Source organism: Antrostomus carolinensis, unplaced genomic scaffold, assembly GCF_000700745.2.
Source record: "Antrostomus carolinensis isolate BGI_N321 unplaced genomic scaffold, ASM70074v2 scaffold11782, whole genome shotgun sequence".
Taxonomy (NCBI): Eukaryota; Metazoa; Chordata; class Aves; order Caprimulgiformes; family Caprimulgidae; genus Antrostomus; species Antrostomus carolinensis.
In genome coordinates this window covers 23,910-46,725 of record NW_010301613.1, presented here as the reverse complement: position 1 = coordinate 46,725, position 22,816 = coordinate 23,910, and the positions used below count along the sequence as shown (strand labels likewise).

The following is a 22,816-nucleotide window of genomic DNA, read 5'->3' as shown; positions in this document are numbered from 1 at the left end:
CCTAATTTAACCTGTCACTGTTTTGGATAATCAGTTTCCATACTTAATCATCCTGGACAGAAGTGTTTTCATCTATTACATATCAGATAAAAACAGTTTCTGATTTAAAATTATGGAACATGCCTTTGGCTGCTTATGAAAATATTACTATAATGATAAACTAAATGAAGTCACAGACCAAATTTTCAGTCATACATGGTGAGTTCCATTGTCTGTTTAAAGTTTATTGTTGATATGTGTCTTTCTGTAGAGAAATCTGAAAAAATGTCCGGGAAGACCACCATGAAAGGTCCAAACACCTCAGCAAAGAAACAGAAAGGTGAAGACAAAGCTAAGAAATCCTCAAAAGGAAAACGAACACCGCTTGGTATGTCAGGTACAGCAGCAATGAAACAAGCAGTAATTTGGTCTCACATGACGGCAACCTTAATTATTTTGGGCCCATGCATTTAAGTAAACATGAGATAAATTAGAATATGCTATTTTATGTAAATAACAGAGATCTACAATTACTGATTATGGTTTTGTAACCAATATATGGAACATAACAAAGCTACGTTGTAATATTTACACTTTGTCTTGGTAGTTTAGATTTAGTTTGTGGTGTTATAGTAACAGCACTGAGTGGGAAATTGGGAGGCTTAATATATATTAAGCTGAGAGATTCACAAAAGCTAACAGCCTCTCAGGCAGAGAAGTGCCCCCAGAAGCAGGAGTGCAGATGCTCAGGATCACACTGTAAAGGTACAATAATAGAGCCTGAAAATAGAGACCAAAGTCTCACCATTTAACTTTGCAGTGCATTTTTTATTGTGTTTTTTTCCAGAGATGTGCTGAGATACTATCTCACTTGTGTCATTTATAAAGTGTATAGTTAATGAAGTGTAAAGCTAACCAGCCTTTGCTATACACAAATATTTTTTTTCCAGTGATTTATGCACATTCTCAGAAAAGGTAGGAATGTACCCTTGCTTGGGTTTTATTTGTTGTTTCATGGATTTTTTTTTTCTGCCATGACAGCCACCTTCCTGAAGTTGCTTTCACATTTTAATCACCTTTTCCCTCCCAGCTGATAAACAGCTGTTGTGCTGCAGAGACTATTCTGCACATCAGTGCTCATCTCTTCGCTACTACCTTGCTGTGAGGTCTGCAGACCCTCTGTCAGAGGCTGAGGACAGCCTGGCTCCTGCAGCACCCTGCCACCCAGGGCAAACCTGCCCACTTCACACATGCTCCTACCTGCCCACCTGCCAGTTCTGCTACTGTCAGATGTCAGCCAGCCTTGCCCCTTCATCTCCTCCACATGACACCATTTACATGGTAATTGCCCCAGGCACGTGCTATCAGGTAGCAGTCAGTGCAGTTTTCAAACATGGAAACAGCAGTGTGCACCACAAGATGACAGATTTTTTTATGACTTCTCTCTGATGTAGACCACCTGCTCAAAATAAAAATGAGTTTTAAATCTCCATAATTTCAAAATATGCTAATGTCTCCTTAAGCTACAGACCTGTTTTTAAAGGCTTAGCTCATTTCTTGTGTTAAATTTGAACTGAGTAGAAATTATTTTTTGTTTCCTCTTCACAGTTTAGTTGTAAATGTATAGAGAGATTTCAAATGTTGCCCTAACAAGGAAAGGACTGCATATTTATAGTTACTTTGTTAGGAAAAAAAAATACTGATAACATCATGTCGTTATATTTCAGATAAAAAAGATGAAGTTGATCTTTCTATGGCTAGTATAGGTAAGTAAGATGACTGGGCTTTAAAGTAATAGTTTTGGAATACTTTAACCATTTTGAAGTTTCAATGTTACTAATGCCAGAGAATGAAAAGGAAAGATTTTTTTTATTAATGGGAAAAATTAGAAACTATGAGGAAATGCAGCTATTACAGTAGTGATTACAGTACCACTCTGAGTAGCAGGCAGTGCAGCAAGGAATGCTGAAACAGGTATGGGTTTGTGGAAGATTTTTTTATCTTGGGTTGAGAGGAGTTGGGATCAGGGGAAATAAAGAGCATTACAACAGAATAGGGTGCAAAACGTTTGCATTTAGTAATAGTTAAACAATTAAAAGAAAATCCTTTCATCCTTTTAAAAATCTTTGATCTTTGTCAAATCACTGAAGCTAGCGAGATGATTATTTTAGTAGATCACTTGTTTTTTTAATCATAGATATCAATAGACACAGATTGATGTCTTTCCCTTTGCAGAAAAAAAATAAATCTGCCATTTAAGCATCACAAAATATCAAGCACTTCTCTTGGCTTATGAGCAAGATTATGCAGTGGCCATAGTTATGAGCTAAAACATGTAATTATTTGAATTTAAATATATTCTTTTATCTTAAACACCAAATAATTTTAAAATGTTTTTTTCACATTGCTAGTTAGATTTTTCTCCTGACCTGATTTGTGCAGGTTATATATTTGGATTTAAGTTAAATTGATATAAATGTAAAATTTATCTACAGTTTACAGGAACAGCTCAAAAGGTTATCTTCTTAATTAGCTTTTCACAGTACAGCTTTTATTGCTAAAAGCTAAAACATAATGTGGCCAATATATAAACCAAGTAATTTTAAAGAAATCATAAATCACTTGTCTTCCTACATAATCCTGTGAGTCCACGGGTAGAAGTGAAAATTGCACTCTGATTAGCTTCACCGAAATGGGTAAACTGCAGTTAATGAAAATGGACAGTAAGTGATCCCTCAGATGATGAAAGTGTTCGTTTTGAAATTGCATTTACGGTGCTCCTGGAGATACTTAGTTTTGACAGTAAGAGAGAATTTTACCTCCACCTAGTGGCAAATAAGGTCAGAAGCCATAATATCTAAATTATTGGGGGAAACGCTGCTAAAAAGGCCGGAAAAAATGCTACTATATGCAGACACTGTCTGTGCAGGATTTAAACTGTATGCATGGTATCTCCTTAGCCTAAGACCTGCAGGTGTTCTTTACTTCTCTTAGAGCTTTTGGGTCCTTTGTGAAGTTCTCATAACACTAGGAGCTGTAGACTGTTACAAATTATATGGGTACAATTTACTACTAGCACACAATGTGACGCCTCTTATTAGATGCTACATACTTTTTACTGGAAAGCAGCATTCAATAAAAATGTTCGTAATAGTAAGAATTCCAGTATCAGCTTTTTATGTTACTATATTGAATCTATAATGTATATCCTGTAGTTATAATATAGAATTCTGTAATACAGAATTTTATTTCTTTAGACTAAAAGATGTACATATAAAGCAATGAAGAAAATAGTCTATCTGTCCTACTCTGTTCCCTCTTGCAGTAATGTCTATTGTATTTTTGCTTAACGCATGCTTGTGTTGTTCCATTTGATGTTGAGACCTACATCCATTTGTTTTTAGCATTAGCATTTGCAAAAGAAAGTAATTTTTTTTGCTCCAACGTATCAAAATGTAAAGTATATCTGTACTGTTGCAGTTTGTACTAGGGTTTGAGTCTGCTTCCTAATGACATCCTAATGAGGCCTTGTGCCCTTGGCTAGGGTGACCTGGAAGTCCTAAGGATCAACTTTTGCAGTTCTTTAAAAGGACTAAATGTTTCAAATCACCCTGGAATAAATAATAAGTTTTTTCAGAGCCTGGTCTTATAGCCAAATTGATAAGCAAAAGAAGAATCTAGGTCTTGGCCTCATGAACTACAGAGAGTAAATGTCAAAAAGGCAAGCACAGGGACTCCAGAAGGTAAATGAGTCTGGTGTTACCAACAGTGAGTTTGGAGCAGATGACTTTCAGACATCATTCCCAAGCAACATCCCTATGATTTTGGGTTTTTTGAAGCATCCACACAGAAATCTCCGAGATATCAAAAAGGAAAGTCATGCAATATTGACTACAGCTTGTGAAGAAAGTGATCTAATGGACTGTGCATGCTCCAAATGGATTGTGTATGCTACAAAATAACTAGTGAACACCAAGCAAATCACACTTGGTTGAGTGCAGGGAATGCCAGAAGCATCATACATGTAATTAATTTTAGTGATTACTATAGCAGAGTGGGTGCAGTGGAGGAGCAGCAGCGCAAGATTTTAAAGGATAAATGTCAGATTCATCTAACATTATGTATTATGTGATAGGCTTATGCAGAGATTTAGCTTCCCGGATGACAGAGATTAAGAAGGATTTATTGTTTTGTCAGTCCTTGTTGGCTACAGTTAGAGGTGGCTTCTCAAAACATGCTGAGCCAGCCCATCAATATAATAATTTTAGATATATCAACTTCAATTCAAGGCACACACAAGGAGAAAACTACCACAGGTTTTGAGAATTAAGATAAAATATTAAATAGCTCAAACTACAAAAATAGACTGAAACAAGGAAGATAGAAAGTATCGGCTATTATCACAAAAGCCAGCCCATTTCAATACATAAAAATCCCATGTATACATGTCCCTAAATATTTTCCACTTTCCAGTTTATCAAAAAAATGAGCATTCAAAGTGAACACCTACTAGCCTTCTTGGACAAAAGTATAGTGGCCTTCATGAAGACTGCTCTTACTGCGTCAGCTGAGACATACAGCACGAGTCTGCTAGCATGGCAGTACTGCAAAGGAAGAAAAATCTCATGGGCATCAGGATTCAACTAGCTGGGCCTATAGTGATCTTCATTACTTATATCTCTTCTGTAAGCCAGAGGCAGAACATATAATTTGGGAAGGACTAGCATTACATACATACACTTAACAAGAACCACTGTATATTGTCTTCAGATTGAGTGTTTGCAAAGCACAGCTGCTGGGTCACCTGTCTGTACCCAGTCTCACTAGAAACAATGAAGGTAACAGTACCAGAGCTAGGATAAGAAATAGCTGTCTTGGTCTGAATTAATGTGAATCAACCTAACAGAGGTCCTGTGTGTAGAAAACTCAAACATCTACACATTCTCCAGCAAAGCTGAAAATAAAGTCTTGTATCTGGCTTGAATCTTAGTGACCTTGCTTAGTTTCACCTATTAGTTGAGAAATAGACTCAACTGCACTCTGAAATGGATGAGAGGAAGATGAAAATCAGAAAAGCATCCTTATTTAGGATGGTATTGAAGCCTTTAGATTAAACATTGGCTTAACATGGCATTTGTCTCCAGGGAAGGACTACAGTATATTTATTCAAGGGTTCTCTTAAATCAAAGACATGCAGTTGTGTCCTTAATGTATTAAAAACAGTCCATTAATGACTCTTCACTAAAGCTCTTAATCACCTGTTGATCAAGAGGGAAAAAAAAGCTCATACTAGGAATAACATATTCATCAAGTAGGAAATGTTAGAGATTAACAAAATGTAATATAATTTGTGTTCCATGCCTTCCAAAATACCAAAAACTAAGCTGAGAGATTCAAAGGCATTCTGTTAAGAAACAATAAAGACTGATATTAAGGTTTATGTTTATGCTTAAACAACACATTGCATTTGTTTATCATGCAATCTTGCTTTTTCATAGGCCACCCAGAAATCTTTCCTTTAGTTTTCACTACAAAGACCCAAGAAATTTTTAATTGCCGAGTTGATGAAGATGTCACAGCAGAAAATTGTTTCAAAGTTATTAAGAAAGAGGACATCATTCAGGACCTGAAAACAAGAGCTGCAACTTCTGATTTCCACCCTGTCAAAAAAGTTGTCCTAGTATGTAGCTTATTTCATTCTCACTTCAAGACTTCATGGTCTCAGAGTATATATTCTTTTAATTATAACATCTGTCCTTGTTTGAATGTGTAAATACACCAATGCCGTAAAATCCAAAGGTGGGGTTTTTTTTTGTTTAATTCTCTGTATGAAAAGATTAGTTTTATCCCAGACTGATTTTTATTACAAAATAAAAATCCCATCTGTTCTTTTCAATTATCACATTACATTCTCTGTTAAGACCACAAGATTAACCAAAGATACTGAATTTACACTAGTGGTAGCTTTGCCAGTCACAGGCTTATGTCTGTTTTGGATGTTATTTGCTTTCAGTTTTCCACTAATTGTTTTAATTAAAATAGGAATATCCAGGGGAAGAACTTTTGGTAGTTTTTGATGCAGAGTTCCAATATGGACAGAACTTCTACCTTGTTGCTTCTGAGGAAGCCAAGGAAAACCTTCTGAAGGTAAGAAAATCCAAGTATACCACAGCATTCTCCTGCCTATGAATATTTCAGAATCTTGTCTTAAATACAGACTTCAGGAATGGTATCGTATTTGTAAGCATCTGATGTGCTTGGCATGCCAGAATATTTCTCTAAAGGTTAATCTAATAATGGTAAGTATGTGTATCACTGTAAAAATATCTTTTATACTGAGAAAGACTGAATTAAATTTTTGTATTTTACTTCAGAGGGCCAGTGTAACCCCCATTGGTCCATTTTTATATAAGCATGAATTTCCTCTGCCAAGACCCAGGTTTCTAAGTAGATATAAAAATAAAAGATTGTAATATATTGAGCACCTTCAAATAAATATTATACTTATTTTTCACAACACATATGTATATATTCTTCAAATCATACTTTAAAACATTCTTCAGTTCTAAATAACTCTAGATACATAGAAGATTTCGACTTGTGGATTGCATGACAGGAAAAGGTTTAGGGGCAGACTATATAATTTTTCAACATGAGTTTGTCACCCAGCATCAGCAGAAGTAACAACTAAAAGAAAAACAAATTGCAATTCCAGGCAGGAGGGCTTAATGTAGAAAATCACTATAAATTCTTTGTATATAACAGTGATTTGCTTTCAAGACAGCAGTTTCTATTTAGTAGTTAAATATTAAATATGTAACTTTTATTGGAAAATTCTAATGCACAAATGAATGAATGGGACCTAACCCAATCGTGCCCAGGGGCACTGTACAGCCAGATTTACTGCATTGAGACAAAAGTAGAGAATGTGAGGAAAAAGACTGAAAACTGGGTTTCTAGTTCATACTTACATTTCACACTGTTTGATGTTGCAGCCTCCAGAAACTGCAGAAGAAAAAGAGGAAGAAAAAGAAGAAAGTACAGAGGAAACTCTGGAAGTTCATCCTTATAAACCTCCTGTCCACCAACCTTGGGTTTCTCTTGGCAGCGAAAAGGAAATTGAAGAAGAATCTGTTAAAGAAACCATTACAAAGGTCAGAATAAACAGATGTTAATCAAATAAATATCACAAAAACAATTTTATTTTAAGTTCCTTAAAAAAAAAAACACTCAGAAAATGGAAAGTTGCAATTCTAGTTTTTCTTGGTGTAAGGAAACTGCTCACTCAAATTTTTGTGGATTCTCTTTAGGGTACTTTTCTCTCCCTAGGTACTGCAAGGGAAGCTGAAATACCTCACCCAAAGCTGAGAATTGCACTAAGAGGGAAGTGATGAAAAGTTAGGTCTTGGAAGTCCAATGCAGTATTACATAAGACCTCCTGCAAATCAATCTTTTAATTAAAAGTGCAGTTTTGATACTGCATGAATTAGAAAATGTAATTCTCTTATCCCACCAGCAGTAATCCAAAACATTACCTAAAGGCAACCTCTTATTTTGGAACTATAAACATGTCTTCTGTTATTTATGTAGGTTATTTATATGAGCACTTCAGAATTTCAAAATACAGAAGTGTAAGTAAACTCAGCAGAGAAATCAATAGAACTAGTTCTACAATTATATGAAAGCTGCCATTTTACAGAACAAACTTTCAAAAACCTTTATCCTCTGCTAACTACAGAAATATCTCTCTTCCAGATTAAGTATATGATTTCTCGAGTACGTAGAAAGTTTGGTGCACCAATTACATTTACTGATAAGAATGCTTCACATGCAGAAGACAGTTATGTTGAATGCACATCCTATCAAGACAAAACTTTCAGTATTAAAATGCTCGAAAATGATGTGGGTGTACAAATGGTTCCAAAAGTAAGGGAAGCCAGTACTCAGACAAAATGGTAAGTGCGAGAAAATATTTATCAGCTTATTTATTAAGGTATGCACTGTTTCTCACGTCAACTAAAGTTATATAAATTAACTCTTCTGGAGTTACTCAGTTACAAACTGATGAAGAGAAAATAATTGGATTCTCTGTATCTTCTTCTTTCACTCTTTTCCAAAGAGTTTCTAGAAAAACTGAACATACTTAGCTTTTAATTTTACACATTACATGGATTTCTGTCTTTGAAATTGTTTCTGTACTTACTTATGTTCAAATTTATCTCAATTGGTTAGGACCTATCCAAAAAACACAGCCACGCAGTATTTTCCTAGAGAGTTGTCAAATGAAGAGAAAGAAGAGACTCTGTTATCTGAGAAGCTGAAAGACTTTCTTACATCAGTACGTTTAAGGTAAAATTACTGCAGCAATACATATTACAGACTACCTAAAATAATATAGAATACAAGCAAGAGCTCTTATCTGAGTGGACTTTTGGTCTGGTCAAATACTGATTTATTTGTTTGTTTCTACATACTTTTTTGTTTTATTTTCTTGCTTGTTATTTTAATATAAATAAATATTAACAATATTTGTTTCTGGAAATTAACATGAAGTCTGTGCCATATAAATATGCTTGTTGGTTTAAATAAATATTAGAACTGTTAAAGTTGATAGTGATACATCTTTTCAAACAAGCTGCAAAGCTGTTTGTCTTTCAAACACTGCTCACTCAAGCCCAGGCTTATGCAGAAGCACAAAGCTGCTGTCCTACAACCCTTAGTCATAGGACAAGTCCCACTTACTGACATTTTTTGCACAAGAGTTGCACAGTTACACCATACTTGATCTACATAGAGCTAGAGTTAAATTATCGGTACAAATAGTTATTTAAATTCAAATGGAAGAGGGTTTCCTTATAGTGATGCATCACTGAGGATTAATAATTTTTTTAACACTGTGGTCATAATTTTGTGTAAAACAAAAGCTGTTACTGTACAGAAATATTTGTGATTCTCCTACTGCATAGTCTCATCTGGTTTCTTTAAAGTGTTAACTGTTCTTTTCACAAAACAGAATGGAAATTGCACTGCAGCAAAATGAAATAATGAATGCTTTTTTTGATGACTGGAAGGCCCTAGCAGAAGATGAAAGCAGTTCTGGTGGCAAGCCAGATGTTTCTCTTAAAGCATACCAATCATTTACAGATCTGCATTATCTCAAGGACAGAACTATTAGCTGCGTTTGCTGGCATCCAACCATTTATGGTAATGTAGCTAAAATACTAATTTGACACTTGAATAATATGTATTATTTGACAACTATAAAATATGCATCTTTCATAAAATTATCAGCCTTTAAAGTTAAAAAAAAATCAAAACTGTTTTAAAATGTCTGAATTGCTGATATGAGAGGAAGTGAAAAATTAGACAAATTCTTTGTAGAGTTCAGTCAGGCCATGCAAAGCCCTTCTCACTAACATATAAGCAGAGATCATAGGAAAGGGAAATTTATCTCTTATGAGGCTCATTTAAGTGGGGCTGCAACTGTGCCAGGTCCTTCTGGTGGCTCTGCATACCACTGTTGTTCCTCCCCATGGCTGGTTCTTGTAGCATGCTTAATACTTGTGAGGAATGTTAAAGCCACAATGGGAACGTGGCTTTGCCAAATGCCAGGGAGCATCACAAGGCTCCCATACTAAATGTCTCCTCCTGCTCCCTGCTGTGGATTATTGCTCTACACAGCTGGGCTTAAAGGCATAATTAAGTTTTATATAAATGTCCCAGCTGCACAGCATACTAATAGCCAACATTGCAGCCTGTGTAAGAAATTAATTCAGCTACAAAAGATTTGATTTCATGATGGGTGGCCTGTCACATCATTCCAGGTGCAGTATTACACCATTAAGGAGCAGTAGCAAGAAAGTTATATTTTATCCTGATCCTTAGGTTCTACGATTAATCATTAAATAACTTAATCTTAAGTAATAAAAATGGTTTCCTCAAAGTTGCTCTGCAAAAGAAAAATATAAATATATGGCTGGTTTTGGGTCTGTTTTTTTGTGGGGGTTTTTTGCTTTTTTTTTTGTTTTTTGTTTTTTGTTTTTTGTTTTTTTTTTTACACTGTATTTAGAAGGTATAAATCTAAGTCTTTTATAATAATTAACATCATGTTGAAACTTGAATTGTCTCTTCTGAGAAAATTAGTTTTCTCTCTCAATCAGGGATTATAGCAGTGTCAGCAAGAGAACGGCTTTCATATGAAGAACAAGTTAACCTTTCTGATAAATCATTGCTGCAGCCATCAGTCATACTTTTTTGGAGTTTTTTTGACCCTATCCACCCTCAGGTATTTAATCAGGACTTTTAAATATGCCAAGTGTTTAAATAACAAGAGAACAAACTATCAGTGTGACTATTTCTCAACTATTTTGTTTTTCTTCTTTCTAGCTAATGTTGGAGTGTCCCAAAGACATTTACTGCTTTCAGTTCAGTCCAAGTGATCCCAATACCATTGCTGGTGGCTGCATCAATGGACAGGTGTTAATTCTCCATTTAAGAATAAAATTTGGTATTTCTGTATGTTCTTACAATATAAAAATAAGGGTAAAGAGATGTGCTCAACATCCATAACAACACGTAGTGTCACAAGATAGATATAGTCTCAGAAATTCTCTGATCCTATACTGAAGTTATGCCTGGTTATTCCACAGTTGAGCCATTACTGTGTGATGCTTCTTTGCAGTACTGATAAATAGGTCAAGCTGTAAAGACTCACTCTTTTTTTGTTGGGACAAGTATAGTCTTTCAACTGATTGCATCAAACTGAAAAGGAAGACTTTAAAGACTTCTTAAATTCTAGTGTAGAGAGTTAATTTCTTTTTTTCTGCAAATGAATTGTATTTGAAAAAATGCATATTAATATAAAGGATGAAATAATTTGTAATATACTCATTTCTTATTGTAGGTTGTACTGTGGGATATTTCTCAACATGAAGAAAAGCTGCAAAATGCAAAAACTGTTGATGATGGAATCGAGATGACAGCTGTTAATATGGTGAATGCTTCTGTTTAAACAATTAGTGGGGAAAAATGGGTGAAGGTATCTATCTTGACTCAAAACAGAGTAGATAATCTTTATGATGAGAGACTAGAAAGGATAAGAAACCTAATGAGTTCAGGAAATAAACCCATTACCACAATATAATGTCTACCTGATTAGTCCAGCTTAATAGCTTTACTGCCTTTTGTGCAGACTTGGGCTTCAGTAAGACTGTTCTTTAATGGACACCAGCATATACTCAACTCTTGCCTTTTGAAGCCTATCAAATATGCATAGCATTTCTTGCTTAATATAATACTGAAAATGATTCTGGAAGTTTATGGACAGAAAAAAGGTAGCTTGGAAGATGAGAAGCAGATTTCAGTAGAAGGAGATACAAAGGGGATAAGCAGAAGAGAGACCTAAGAGCAGAGGAGGAACTAATAACATAAATGGATGTGTGTGTGCCTGTGGAGGCATGCTGGAATTCTTTTTAGAGCTTCATATGCAAGGGCTTGTTTTGATGCTTTCTTTTTTTTTTTTTCTTCCCCCAAATTGAAGGTATTAGACCCCTAGAAAGTTCTATAAACTGATCTGAAATATGTGAAGAAACATTAACATTAATTTTTCTTTGACAGGTCTACTATTATATTTTGTAAATACACTAAGATATCTCTTTTTAAAACATTTCTAGCCATCACTTTTGCAAGTCCAGCAGAGTAGCACGGATCCACCTCTAGTGAGATGCTGTGCAGTCTCTTCCATACCGTATAGTCATAAAAAAGCAGTAACAGATATACATTGGCTGCCAGATAGTTCTGAGGTGAGTTTAAAAATTCATTTTTCTTCTTTTTAGTTTTCCTAATCTACTACCTCAACAATCAGTGTAAATTCAAGATAAAATATTAAAGATCCAGTTATTTGTAATAGCCTTCATTATTTCTCACTGCATTTTCTAAATATAAAATAATCTGGTGCCACTTGTCCTGTTCAGTATGCTTTACAACTGTGTTGTGTTCTCAATGTGACATGAATCTGGTCATGCAGGAAAAAAAAAATATGTAGCTTTACTGAAAATTATAATTCAAAATTAAAATAAGCCTTCCATATCTAAAACATGTTGAATATCTACTATGAGCAATCCAGCCTGCCACCAAGAATTCAGAGAAATTATTTCAATTACCTGAATATCTAGGCATCCAAGAATGGTGTTACTGTCGTTACCTTAATTCTTCTAGGTGCTGCCTGTGTACTCAAAACTTGTATTTTCTGTGATGGCTTTAAAGCTCCATAGTGCATAGGGTCTATGTAGTTAAAGGGTCCAACACTATCACAGCAGTATTGGATGGTCATTTACTATCAAAGTACTGCAAATTGTTGCCCAAATTAATTTGAAATGCAAATGTAGTCAAATGCAAAATAATGACAGTGGAAAAGCAGGTCAAGAGGAATAAAACTAAGATCTTTAAAAGGCTTATGCAAATTAATACATCAATAATTTTTGAAAACAAACTTCTAAGACTTCCTAGATACTGCAGTCGTTAGCAACATTACCAGAAAAGTGAGGAAAAGGGTGCACATATATCATAAAAAGAAAGCCAATACAACTGTTCATTATTAAATTATGCTACAGTAGTACCCTTGGATACTAACTGGTACCAGATGTAAAACATGAAAAAAAGGGATTGAATAGCAGAAAGCTGTTGCATCTTTTTTGTTCGGGTGGTGGGGTTTTTTGCCAATGTTTAGGCTCAGAAAGCTGTTTCCATGTTCACCTGGGATAACAGGAAACCTGGGCTTGATAAGTAACACTGACAAATCACTTGGTATTTAGCAACATCTACTAGGACATACTTTTTGTTACATAAACACGGAATGTGTGTTAGCTTTTGTGCAACACTGTGGTTTTTATGGCACAGTTCCCAAAATCAGCAGGTTATTATTACATATTAATGAAAAAGAATTCAAAATTTAATCCAGAACCTAATCCAGTTCTGCACAGTTGTGAGACTACCATTTTGACTCCACGTAAGCAACTCACAAATGAAAATAAGAGTAGGATTTGGCATTTACTTGGTAAATTATAAGGACTATAAAACCTGCAGAACCCCACATACACAGACTAAACTATTAATAATTAACATTTGAGAGTACCACTACCATTCTGCAATGTGGTACAGCTGAGTGATAATTTAAGAGAGATGACCCATGGTGTAAACTTGGCAAAGATACATCACTCCCACTGCACTTGACTGTTTGAGATAAATTTCTCAATTATTTACAATTTGGTTTGGCTGGATTAAAAAAAGTTACAAACATGGTAACCTAAGGAGGGCCTGAGTTGCTGTGGTACCAGCTAGTATTTATCCTGATGACTTAATTTAGAATTTTAGGTGTCTAGCAGGCAAAGCTGGTATCAGTTCACTTGAAGTACATTTGTAAGATGTCTTGACTTTATAACTACAGGTTAGTAAGTCCTAAGTACCTAAGTAAGTCTCAAACCTTACCCAACCAGAGCAAGTGCCTTAACTTCTAGAAGCCCATTTTATGTGTTGATGTACAATTGTTGTCTCTCATTATCTTCTCCCCCTGTAATTATTATTACTGTTATTTTTAGGTCAACCGAATGGGTGCTACTTTCGAAAACAGAGCTGAAATTTGTGTGCAGCTTGTAACCTGCTCCCCTGATTGGTATATACAATATATACTCTACAAGACATCTTCCAGTTTCCTTTGGAAAGCTTTATGGAGTATACTCCATGATTTAACTAGCACAATTCTGTATTCCTATCAGCCTATCCTGAACAGCTAAAATTCTGTATGCAGAAGACAATCACAAGTTCTTAGCCAAGCCCTTTACAGTAATGGCATTAATTAACTGAAAAACCTCACATGTACACATTTATATTCTGTGTATACCTTAAGAGATGTGTTGGTCACATATGCATTGGCCTGAAGAGCCATACCAACACACTTACACTGATTATGTTACTCTTGCACAAAAAACTTTTAATGATTTTGAGGCCAAAGAAATACTGTAAACTGTATTTAAACTTGAAGACTTAGCTGGCAAAATTATTCTGTATGAATGTCCTTTTGTGGACTAAATAGTCATGATGGTTATGAGTAAATATAATCCTGTATGAAAGACTGCCTAAAGGGCAGAATGCAAAAAGTGGAAATAAATGTTTAGCTTTCAAAATGGCAAAAGGCTTAAGGCTTCAAGGCTGCATGGCTGGGCTCCATAATGCATGTGCTAGTTACATCAAAAGGAGGGTCAGAGGCAGCAAAATTTGGTAATGCTACAAAGTTATTTTCCTAATCAAAAAGAGAGAAAACTTCAAAGAATGAAGTTAGGAGAATGATTGCAAATACAATTGTTAATAAATGTGCAGTGTAATACAAGCAATGCATGTGGAAGAAGTAATTTAAAGTACTCGCACACCAGGACTCCAAATTAAAAGTATTCACCTAAAATAAGAGCAGAGCAATCTGTAATGTCATCCATGAAAAGCACAGGCCCTGAGCAACTCCTGTTAGAAAAGAGAAAGAGATGTTAGCAATGAGGAAAATTATAATTGTCTGTATCAAATATGTGAATGAATGTCCAGAGTAGAGCAACAGGAACAATGAGAGGGCTGAAAACTCCAGTGAGATGACAAGACTCAAGTGAGTGGAACCATTTACCTTGAATGTCAGCAAATAAATTGGTACACATGAGAACTGGGAATGAAGTTCAATTTGGATTACCAGATTACCTGCTACAGAGTTCTGTCCAGTTCTCTGAGCCTCTAGGAATTTTACCCAGGTAGTGCCAGTAACTTAAATCTAGTAACTTTCCATAAACAAACTGTATGAATGTTATTGGGCTGCTTTGGTACAGTTAACAACTGATGAAATAGTGAATAAAGGAATATGTGCCATCATTTACAAAAGAAGCAATTAAGTATCTAGCATTTGTCCACTTTTCAGAGTCTATTACTATGCAAAGTTGAAGATGAAAGGCTAAAAAACCAGCTTTAAAATGTGTGGAAAACTGCATCCGACTCTGAAACAAAAGCAGGGAATAATATTATACAATCATTTTGCAGCTCAGTATTATTTTGGGATATGCCAGCCACTGGAAAACCTTCATGTGAGAAAGTAAAAGAGGAGGAAATTTTTTGTATGCCCCTTGATGTTCCAGATACTTTTAAGCATCTAGATTGCTGCTGGAAACCTCTCATAAAGGTACAGTACAGAAACATAGAACAGAAGGATCAAGGAGATATGGCCAGAGCTCCATAGAAATATATTTGTTTGCTTCTCAGCTCTTTAATTTTTCCAGCAAATTGTGACTTTCTTATCTTTCTGATTATGAAATGAAAGACTTCAACATTCCTCTGAAACCTAAAAAAAAGGCGTTTTGAAACAGCACGACTGCCTCTTAAAAACTGCAGTAGATGCAAAAATAGTTGTATTAATAGTGTAAGTTCCTGTCAGCCTTTTCAACCACTGTGCTATCTCAGTGGGTCCTAAACTGTAAAACATGGCAAACAGAACCATAATTACTGGCAACCTAACAGTCAGTCTGATGAAAATGGTCACAGCAGTTTGTGAAAAAAGTGAGGCTGAAAATAATCTGTTAGGTTAAAAAAAATTTTTTTTGGACCTGCTGATCTGTGCTGCTCAGAATAGCTGCAGCTGGTACAGTTGTTGAACAAGCACGACCACTGGAGCTGTTTTTATTCTAGAAAATGGCAATATCCTTACAGGCAAAGGGTAACACAAGAGAAAAGCAAAGATTTCCATTTTCTCTGTGCATGAACACGAGGCAGTAAATACTCTTTGTGAAGTACTACACACTGCAAACTGAAAAGACCTGTTCCATTACAGCAGAAAGTAATTTAGTCTTTTACCTCAAAGATCTGACACAAGGAGTTAGCAAATACATCTTTTTCTGAACAGATAAACCTGCGTGAAAGTGGTACCAAGACAGAGTACAGTCCCGTCAGAATTAGTTTAAGAGAACTGTATTATCATTACAAAGCCTCAGGTAATATTTTTATTACACCTTACTGGGGAAAATGTTTATCTTTCAGTATATACATAATAAAAGCTGAGCAATAAAATGTTGTATAGCTAAATGTATCTGGGGAAAAAGGTTTTTTTAAATATACTGGTATCCAAAGTGTGACACATATGTATTGACTACAAAGATACGTACGTGAAACCACCACAATCTCTCCTCTTGAAATCCCCCTTATCCGTGAATTACCTTTATAAGGCAAAGGATTTGCTTAGTCTGATGAATTCCAGTGTATAATAAACACATATATCCATCCTTTTTCCCAGAGGAGGAGCAATCTCTGAACACAGAAGTGCCTGCCAAAGACAGCCCATATACGGAGATGAGTACTTCCTCAAGCAAAAATCTGAAAGTGCTGGAGAGTATCTCCACCGACTTTCTTGTTGGAACTGAAGTAAGTGAAAATAATAAATTACTAATGAAAGTGTTAATCCAAAATATCCAAAAGACTGAACAATTAAACAACAGAGTTTCCACAAATGTATGGACTTGCATATTTTCTTCAGGTGTTAACTAAAAAGATATTCCTAGACATGCCACATTTTATTGCATTTAGCTACATGCTTAAAATAATAATGAAACTCCAATATTTGGTACACTACGAACCCTTACTCAAAGGGCAGAGACATTTCCAAAATACATTGAACATAACTACCTGCCATCAGGAACCAAACAGTATTTCCTTATTCTAGAAGCCATAAGATTAGTTACATTTTTTAGTGTTTCCCCAAATGTCAGGTGAAAATGTTTATACTACCATTTCCCCCACAACTTATTTCTACTTTAGTAGAAGTCCCAGCTACTCATAGCCCTCTGCCTAAAATTCCAAAATCTTTACCAGTTTTGGGTTCATGTGGAAATGAAAATTTGGCTTTTAGTAATCTTTTTGCTTCCGGTCACCTTTTCCCCAAATACTGGAGAAAGCATGAACTGTAAAAATCAAGCACATAATTCTGCAGGAAGAACTGCCTACAGACATCATGGTAAATCAAGCTGTTTTGGCAATACATCGCTGAAAAATGGTGATCCAAAATTTCAGTGTTTTTTCAGTCACTGGCTGCAAAATTTCATTTTAATTTACTCAGAACCTATTTAATATTAAATGCATTTACTTGGGGTTTTTTTGGCATCACAGGATGGAGAAATTGTTTATTCCAACTGGAAAATGGAAATTGATAGCAACTTGGCAAAACCAGTTAGTAAGTACAAGCTTCTAAATACCCATTTAACCCTTAATATATCACTAACTTTAAAATATTTGCACCTATACACTGTCTTTTTAAGATTCTTGCTGATCATATAATAGACTGTCACACTGATGACACCAGGATTCAGCAGTACAGCCTCAGAAGTGTATGCAGTTCATGACAGGAAAGCAGAAGCCCTCTCCAGTATCACAGGTACATCGCTATGTACCTGTTGGCATAAATCATGGAGTCATACTTCACAGTAACTAGATTTGTAGCAATTCGAATTCCTATACTTCGTGAGCAAAAAATGAGGCTAGTATCTCTGAAGCCTGTGCTGGATCCTGCTCTCCTGTTTCACCACATAACACCCATTGTAAAGAGGATCACTATTTACAAGCAAATGCCTTTTTCATTCCATTAGGTCAGAAGCAGCCTCAGAAATATACCATCCACACCGAAACTATCAACACTCTCCAGAGATCTCCGTTTTTTAAAGACATCATTCTAAGCATTGGAGGCCGGAATTTTGCCATTTGGAAAGAAGGTGTTACAGTAAGTTACTTTAACACAGCTGTAACATGATTGATAGATATACAAGGCAATTACCCTCAGAATTTGTACTTTCAGAAATGTTTGTAAGTCACAAAGCTTCATAGTTTAGAAACAAACTGGGTATCAGAAGAGCTCTTCTTTTTTCTTCACATCAGAAAATTATTTAGAAATAGCTTTGTAAACTTGCCTTTTACAGAAAAAATGAAGTGACCTTCTTCAATTCCAACTTTGTAAAAACTGTAGTTTCTCAACAAATTATTTCTGCTGCTAGGGAAACCAAAGAGTAAAGGCAATGTGTGCTAAACAGATCCGAAGAACTCATCTTTAGGATATAGTCTTATCATCTGAAGACAAAGCAATATGGTTTGTTGGGGGTTTTTTTAAGAGTTCCTCTCATGTAGAAACCCAGGTTAGCTGCACCTGGCAAAATCTCAAGACTGCAGATTTTACTAAGATTATCTGTCTATCTGCTGTTAGACTGGAAATGAGATACCAGGTTTTTTATTTCCCCACAACTCTTTATCTGCAGAAGGTGATACCAATTTTGCCTTTATATCATTTTTGTAATAGGATCATTTCAATTGTGGGTGTTCTTAAATGATAGGAGATTTGAAGCAGTGAATGGATAGTACTGTTTGATTATTGGCTCGATCTTTTCTTTATTTTCAAACAAATTAAGAATGGACCAATCCTTCAGTCAAGCTGCTCTGCAGGAAGAAGCACTGCGGGACACTGGTCCTTAACAAGACCAGGAGTCTTCTTCATTGGCAGAGACGATGGAAATATAGATATTTGGGACCTACTGAGAAAAACTTATGAGCCAACTCATTCCCAGAACATCTCCAAATCAATGATCACTTTCATCAGCCTCTGGATTGCCTCATGTATGTTGATGGTGATTGCGCTTTGTGCCACTCTGCAAAATGCCCCATGATTCCAAGGCCCTCATCTTGTTACAGACCATCTTATAGAACAGATAAGTACATACTTCCACTAATTTAACACTGCACTGTAAATCAAAACTGCATACATCAGTTCTAAGTGTACTACCATAGCATAAAGCAACTGAAAACATTTTTTAAAGAAGTTGGAAAAAGTATAAACTTTAAAGGGATTTTCATTCGTTAAGAAAAGAAGAGAGCAATAAGGCTGCCTTTTTGCTGCAGTGAACGATAAACCAAAAAGACCAGAACAAAAATGAACCCTCGTGTTTGGGTGGAAGTATGTGTTACTGTTGGAATTTAGATTGTTTATATGTTTTTTGTCAAATATCTTTCAGCAAAGCAGCATTTTCTAGCTGTTTCTGATTATCTTGGAGTACTGCACGTTTTGGAAATCTGTCAGACACTAAGTGAACCTTCAAGAAATGAGGTTGGTAAGAAATTTTATTAATCTCTGTGACATTTTATCCTGAAACCTTCAATACAGAAACAGGCATGCCTGGAAAAACTTGCCTTCAAATGCCTGGCAATTAATTTGAGATCAGTATGGCCACACTCTTCCAAAGATCGCCTATAGCAAAGCTGGCTTTGCACAGACAGAAGGCACCTAAAGGAAACCTGGGTGACAGCTGGCAGAATTTCACTGCTCCAATCTGGCTACATGAAAATATAGTAGGGAGTTCATAATTTTTTGCCACATGCATAAAATGACACCTGGTTTCATGCATTAAAACACTGCTATATAGTGCACAGTAATTAAAATATACTGAGTTCCTCTTTCTTTACATCTTCTTGTTCATATCTACATCGATTACTTTCCTTTAAATCTGGTACTTGGATTTACAGATCTTAGTATCTGGTTCTAGCTTAGTTAAAGCACATTTTCCAGACTGTTAGGAACACGACCACTCCTTCATTCTCTTTTGACATAAGGACTATCTGTACCAAAGGGCCATGGGAACAATGGAAACTGTTCTCATTTTCTTTATTTCCACATCATTTTCAGTTGTTCTTTTCCCTCACCTCCCAGCCAACGATCAAGCTAGTGTTTTCATCACATACAGTCTAGCAGTCTTGCCTGCTACCCAGTCTGTTATTTTTACATCACAAAATCTTCTTCCCATCCTATCCCAGATTTAAGTTAAGTTTATGTATGCTCTTAAACAGTTTATAAACATCCCATAAAGTTTTGCTGCGCAGAGCTACGGTATGTAGCAACACCAGGTCAGCAGTCTCATTTTAGTAACTTCTCCAAAGCAAGGTAGGAGCTAAATGCTATAACATGAGGAAACACATTGCTTCTGCCCAAATTTTGTGCGCTTTAGAACTACACTATTTAGGGCACACAATTATTAACCCAGAAGCCATCACTAATATTTAGATCACATTTATTCTAACTGAAGTATTCACTGAAAAATACTATGTTGTTGAAGAGACTAGTGAAAAGCAAAACAAAGAAACAGATAAATGCATAGTGTGCAGTTGGGTCAGTGTAGATTTAGACTGAATACTGAAGTGTGGTATTTTATGGTTTCTTTGTGCCTGCAGTTGGGTCAGTGAGGATTTGGACTGATTTAGTGAAATCACTAACCTAAAACTAGTTTAGTTATTTCAGTGCAGGTTCCTGAAGGATCATCTAACTCAGAGTCAGTGTAATAAAAAATTATTTAGCCACACACATTTGTATCCAAAATCAATTGGTTTCTATCCACATATTTATATTGTTTTGCTGCACATTATTTGGATAGAGATATCTATAATCCCAATGTAGATGAACTAATAATACAATTTAGATCATCAGCAAGAATTCTGTGTCTTTGGGCGTGTAATGACCCTTCTCTGTCATTGTGTTAATAGCATGCCAACGTACATGATTATTTTGAAAGAGAAGTCAAATATCTGAAGTACTGTGAGCAAGAGTTTCAAGACTATGAAGAGTTTCAAGCCAAAACAGAACTGAAATGGAGCTGGAGGCACAGAGGGACAAAACAGTATGTTATACTTGGAGCTAAGAAAACTTTCTTTGTTTTTTGGGGGTCTTCAAAACATACCTGTTTCACTAGGCAGGATTTCCCACAGTACTTTCAAAAATCAGGACAGACATAATCAGAATCATATTTACAATTCTTAGGAGTGGAATAGATGGTTCTTTTTCATGTGAGTTCAGCTCTTGGTCAAGTGAAACTCCTGCAAGAGCCTGTGGACATTTAACAACTATGAATTTGCTTTTCTAAATATATCGGTTGCTCTTTCAAAAAGTGACATTTTGGCAAGTTCCCTATAAATGTTTCTCCTTCAAGAAAGGAGAGGCTCCTGCCTTCCGTTCTCTATTCACGTGAGGACTTTGCCTATCCATCTTTGGTAAATGGTTTAACAAAACCAGCTGATCAATCAAGGAAGTGACAATTCAGTTAATGTAGCCCTAGGTGATGCCTATTTTCGTTAATTTGTGATAACACTGATACCATCCACTGGAAAGCAATGGGGTCGCACACAGGTTTCAAAGCTTAACAGTGCATTATTGCCTGGTATGTGTTTTTCCTTCAGAGTATGACTACCCTACAGAAAACAAAAGAGGAGATGGAGGATCAAAAAAATGCAGACTATACTGTGTTTCTGGACCTGGAGAAGCAGATACTAATGGATTTCGGTCTAGTAAATGGACAAGAAATCCTTTCCTCATCGGATGCTTAGAGCCTGTTATCACCTTTAGAACCAGCGACCTTTTTATTTCAGGACCTCTACTTCAGCAGAACATTTTTAGCCTCAGAAATAAAGTACCTTGCAGTTAGAGATTATTGTTTCATTAACTTTACCCATCTGTTTACTCACAGATGTGGTTAGAGAACAACTGTTTCGAGCACACTTCCCCCACTATTTTTGATTAATACAGTTATAATGAACATTCCATCTTCTTAAATAATAGTTTTCAAAGTTCTGTGTCTCTCAGGACTCTATAAACTGTAAAAATCTTAAACACAACTCAGCCAGTCAAACCAACGTGCCAGTACTCACTCTTCCAATCTACACCCACCTGCTCCCACCAGAGGAGAAGCCATTCATCTCCAGTAGTTAATTCACATAGGCCATTCAAATTCTGCTACTCAGCTCCAGCAAGCACCTCCTCCCTCATGCCCAAAGCATTCACTTCTCTTGAAAACTTGGGGACAAGCAGCAGGGTTTTTCTGTGATGTCCAGGACATTTCCTCCTCTGGACATATGGTGGCAGAAAGCAATCCAGAGCGAAGAACGCTCACCTGAGACTGGCGCAGCCCCACGGCCCTGAGATGCCGTTGAAGGGAGAAGGGGAGGCATGCAAGCACACAGGCACCTCAGGTGACCACAACAGTCACAGTAACACAGGAGAGAGACAGAAGGAACAATTCCTCATGCAAAGGCTCCACTCTCACCTCAGGGACTCAAAGACCAACACCAGACCTTAAATTGCTCTTATAAATCAATAAGCCATCACAGCTCATAAAGCATAGGAAAAAAGCTATTTTTACACTAAAGATGATTTCATCATTAGCTAGTTTGTTTGTATTAGTAGTTTTACTCTACCCACTACAACTATCAAAAGCAATTGTTTCCCCAAACAGCACGTGCAGTCACCTGATTACAGCAGGGAAGAGAGGTGGCCATCGCTGCTCTAGGAGCATCTATCCCAAGAAGATTACCACAATGCTCAAAGTGTGTTGTATAATGCTCCTGCTTACGCAGTCAGCATCAGTGATCCCTCAACAACAGCAGCCTGGTTCTGTTCCCTTAAATGCAGCCACAACAAATATTCACCATGCTGTAAAGTCTTCTATTTATTACTACACTCAAATGATACCTTCAGCACCTCTGCTGAATCCATACATTGATACAGTAGGGGAGGACCACATGAATTACTAAACAAATTTCAGGGGCTGCTGAAACAAAAGCAGAGATCTGACCACACTACCCATAAGGCCTTCAAACTTTTCAGGCTGAACCACCTTTACTTGCCATCATCAGATAAGAAAATTATAGTTACTTAAGCCTGGCAAATGCTTACAAACAGCAAACCAAAGCTATTAGAATATATTGTTCCCTTGAAGAAATCAGTATTACTTGGAACAAACAG

General features: G+C 36.1%; 1 protein-coding gene across 1 annotated transcript; it reads left to right on the top strand.

Moving 5' to 3' along the window:
* Positions 1–250: 250 nt before the first annotated feature.
* Positions 251–21,500, top strand: DNAI3 (dynein axonemal intermediate chain 3; the record flags this gene model as incomplete). Its single annotated transcript, XM_029083907.1, is given in 24 exon segments — positions 251–367; positions 1,707–1,745; positions 5,478–5,659; positions 6,022–6,126; positions 6,975–7,133; positions 7,735–7,934; positions 8,212–8,328; positions 8,993–9,183; positions 10,140–10,264; positions 10,366–10,455; positions 10,883–11,017; positions 11,652–11,780; positions 13,575–13,648; positions 15,049–15,187; positions 15,905–15,992; positions 16,292–16,419; positions 17,161–17,224; positions 17,637–17,767; positions 18,447–18,651; positions 19,047–19,138; positions 20,566–20,656; positions 20,659–20,699; positions 21,256–21,285; positions 21,288–21,500. Coding segments are annotated over 24 exon segments (2,885 nt in total), but the record flags the coding sequence as incomplete, so codon positions are not given.
* Positions 21,501–22,816: the final 1,316 nt, after the last annotated feature.